The sequence below is a fragment of the Lottia gigantea genome (genome assembly GCF_000327385.1).
Source record: "Lottia gigantea unplaced genomic scaffold LOTGIsca_113, whole genome shotgun sequence".
Classification (NCBI taxonomy): domain Eukaryota; kingdom Metazoa; phylum Mollusca; class Gastropoda; family Lottiidae; genus Lottia; species Lottia gigantea.
This window is the reverse complement of record NW_008707077.1, coordinates 801,073-804,837: the sequence shown is the minus strand read 5'-3', so window position 1 is coordinate 804,837 and position 3,765 is coordinate 801,073. Positions and strand designations below refer to the sequence as shown.

Sequence of the window (3,765 nt, the reverse complement as noted above, 5' to 3'; positions counted from 1 at the left end):
CTAGTGTTTGTGCTTGGATTGTATTTATAATGTCTATTTTAGTGATAACGTTTGTACTTGAATTGTATTTATATTGTCTATTTTAGTGATAATATTTGTACTTGTATTATATTTATATTGTCTATTCTAGTGATAATATTTGTACTTGTATTATATTTATATTGTCTATTCTAGTGATAATGTTTGTACTTGAATTATAAATTTATATTGTCTATTTTAGTGATAATATTTGTACTTGTATTATAATTATATTGTCTATTCTAGTGTTTGTGCTTGGATTGTATTTATAATGTCTATTTTAGTGATAATGTTTGTACTTGAATTGTATTTACATTGTCTATTTTAGTGATAATATTTGTACTTGTATTATATTTATATTGTCTATTCTAGTGATAATGTTTGTACTTGTATTATATTTATAATGTCTATTTTAGTGATAACATTTGTACTTGGATTATATTTATATTGTCTATTTTAGTGATAATGTTTGTACTTGTATTATATTTATATTGTCTATTTTAGTGACAATGTTTGAACCTGTATTATATTTATATTGTCTATTCTAGTGATAATGTTTGTACTTGTATTATATTTATATTGTCTATTTTAGTGATAATGTTTGTACCTGTATTATATTTATATTGTCTATTTTAGTGATAATGTTTGTACCTGTATTATATTTATATTGTCTATTTTAGTGATAATGTTTGTACTTGTATTATATTTATATTGTCTATTTTAGTGATAATGTTTGTACTTGTATTATATTTATATTGTCTATTTTAGTGATAATGTTTGTACCTGTATTATATTTATATTGTCTATTCTAGTGATAATGTTTGTACTTGTATTATATTTATATTGTCTATTTTAGTGATAATGTTTGTACCTGTATTATATTTATATTGTCTATTTTAGTGATAATGTTTGTACTTGTATTATATTTATATTGTCTATTTTAGTGATAATGTTTGTACCTGTATTATATTTATATTGTCTATTTTAGTGATAATGTTTGTACTTGGACAATAAAAGCAGCCACTTCTAAACATGTGATAGTATTTGAAGTTTTAACGTATTCTCTGTCACCTCCCCCGGAAAATAAATGTTATGTGCTGTTATATGTAAAAGATACAACCAATATTGATCCATCGCTTGGATTAAAGGAGCGTAAGTGTTATTTGTGCATTATGTCTTTTTTTTGTATGTGGTGGGGTATAATAATAAAAGCTATCAAAAAGTTCAGGCATTGTGGGAATTAAGTTATAAGAACAGTTTTTCCTTTTCACGAAACACGTAATAAGTAAATGATATTCTGCACATCTTAAAGAAACATTCTGTTCCGAATGTCGGATATTTTTTTTGGATCAAATCCATGAAAACTATTCACCAGAATCTAGAGCAATGTGTCCCTGAACTAATCTGAAAGTTTTAACAAATGTTCCCGCCTGTTGCGAAATAAACGCCTGATTGTAGAAAATAAGTACTAACCCCTTAAAGCCAAATTTAAGTTAATTTGAGCACCTAACCATAAATAGTCAATTTTCGTAAAGCTGAATCTAACTCGGTATTGAATGATGAATCTCGATGTGTCATCTTGAGCGAAACTCGTTACTTCTGGTATTTAGAAGTGATTTGTCAAGAAATATTGCGACCTAAATACAGTCCTTAAATTTAGTATTAAATTACCACAATCATGTGAACACGTGACAATATTGACATAGTTCCGGCAAACTACAGCTGTCATTCATTACCGTGTTCTGTTGTAGAGAAACTTTCACGGTAGGCCGTTTGAGGTTTCAGAAGGAAACAACCAGGACATCGTCAAATTTATTTTTCAGCCATTTCAGCTGCAGATTGCAGTGATAAATTTTTACGGTATTACCATTCTAAGAATTCAGCAATTTCTGTTCAGTTGATAGATTCCGCGAATGTTGCAATAAACATGACCTTCAGTTACTATAGTATTCCATTAGGTGAGCAAATTTCATTTATAATAATCAATCATAGCAATCGGTAGAAAGACTGTAAACATAAGGACTCTAATTGTCTATATTCGCCATTGTACAATCCGACCAAATCGCTGCATTTTTACAATCTGCAGTGATACAAGAATAGATGGCTATTGCAGTCAAGGTATAATACAAAGTTCGTTATAGCTTGAAATTGATGAAGCTTGAAAAAAGATGAGACAGACATAGCAACATCGAGAATAAATATAGCCAACACCATAGACTTTGCAGCAGTTATAAAATTGACAAAAAGGAATCTTACATCAGCTTGTAACGTGGCTCATGTTGTGAATTTGCTGGGGAGAAGAGATGTTTTGGGTCCCTGTGTTGAAACTTTTGTAATTGTTGTGGATAGAATGCAAAGGCGACGAAAAGGAAAGAATGGCCAATGACATATTTCCTCATTTAAAATTAAGATACATTCTAATAGTTAATTATTGCAAAGGTTTCTGATCTTATTGCTTAGCAAAAATCTGTAAATGCGGTTAAAACACTTACATCGACCCTGTGATATCAGTTTGATTTAATTTGATTTATTAATTATACATATTTGAATCTCCACAGGTGAATTTAATGCTAATGGTGCCCTGCCTGTTGGACATCGACCATCTTATATGATCTTCATTGTGCAAGATGTGAGGTATTATTTTGTTTGTTTTCAATAATATTGTAATGTAATATATAAATCTTAAATGAACTCTTCCTGGTGGTTCCTTTCCAATAGCTCTACAGATTCAGTTTGCATCTGGCATGATCCGATTTAGCCGGATTCATACGTGGACATAAGACTTGTACAGAATATTTAAATCCAATTGTTATTCCAAATTGTTAGCTTTGAGTGTAGCTACCTGAAAAGTACAGGAAACGATAATTAAGACTAATACGGCATTGAGTGATGTTCAGTGAAAGTCGTAGTGAGACACCATCGCTCAGTGTCGATTTCATCTGAATTCGTCCAATCGTAAGTACAATGGAAAGAGCGGGAAATTTTGCTGTACATAGAAACCATTTACTTATAAATAATTTAAAGGGACAGGGTGCCATTTTGGGTGGTTAATGTTAGCCTTTAATATATGTAAATAGTCTTCAGAAGTACTAGAAATGTACGAAAATCACGTACTTCCTTTAAAAATACTTCAAACTATGAATTTTACTCACTATTTCTATATATTATATATATGTCTTTTCTTAAGATTATCTTAAATTGACGAGTCGTCATTTTAACATTCAAAATTTTAACATGGATTTCTAGGCTCAAATTTCGACGGTGGGCTGTGAACACTATTACTGATTCGCTCAGCTAAAAAAATTACAGTTTCTTAGACTAAATCATGATTGGTCAAACTGCCTATCTGTTCCTTTAGATAAGGGTCTAATGTAGCGCGATTTTATATTTTAGAATAGAAAAGAATAGTTTCCTGTTAGAAGCTGAGTCTGGTTGTATCAGTGTTTCGTGGTCATCAGTTAATTATCCAAAGATATTAGGAAAATATTTCGAAGTTTATGATGGTATTATCTTTACTCATAACATATACTTAAATATATCAAAGGCCAGGTTAGGCATTCGCATATTGTACTCTGTCAGTCGTGCAGGTAGGAGCGGTTAACTTAAATGAACCCTTAGCCTACTTCGTGTACAGGTTCGAGATAGCAACTGTTGGGAATTTCTACATGTAGCTTTATTGTTCCGACAACTTTTACCTCTGATCCCTCTTTGTGTCCCAATTCTTCCTGAGATATTGCTTGACATAAT

The 3,765-nt window shown here is 30.6% G+C and overlaps 1 protein-coding gene across 1 annotated transcript in view; it reads left to right on the top strand.

Annotated features, from left to right (window-relative positions):
* Window positions 1–1,006: 1,006 nt before the first annotated feature.
* The window catches only part of LOTGIDRAFT_171371 (hypothetical protein), a gene marked incomplete at both ends in the record, with an annotated part of 11,358 nt that continues 8,599 nt past the window's right edge, over window positions 1,007–3,765 (top strand). The window contains 4 exons of the mRNA XM_009047558.1: window positions 1,007–1,170; window positions 1,842–1,976; window positions 2,577–2,652; window positions 3,412–3,605. Of these exons, the coding sequence (XP_009045806.1) occupies window positions 1,007–1,170; window positions 1,842–1,976; window positions 2,577–2,652; window positions 3,412–3,605 (569 nt within the window). The remainder of the gene's footprint in view (window positions 1,171–1,841; window positions 1,977–2,576; window positions 2,653–3,411; window positions 3,606–3,765) is intronic.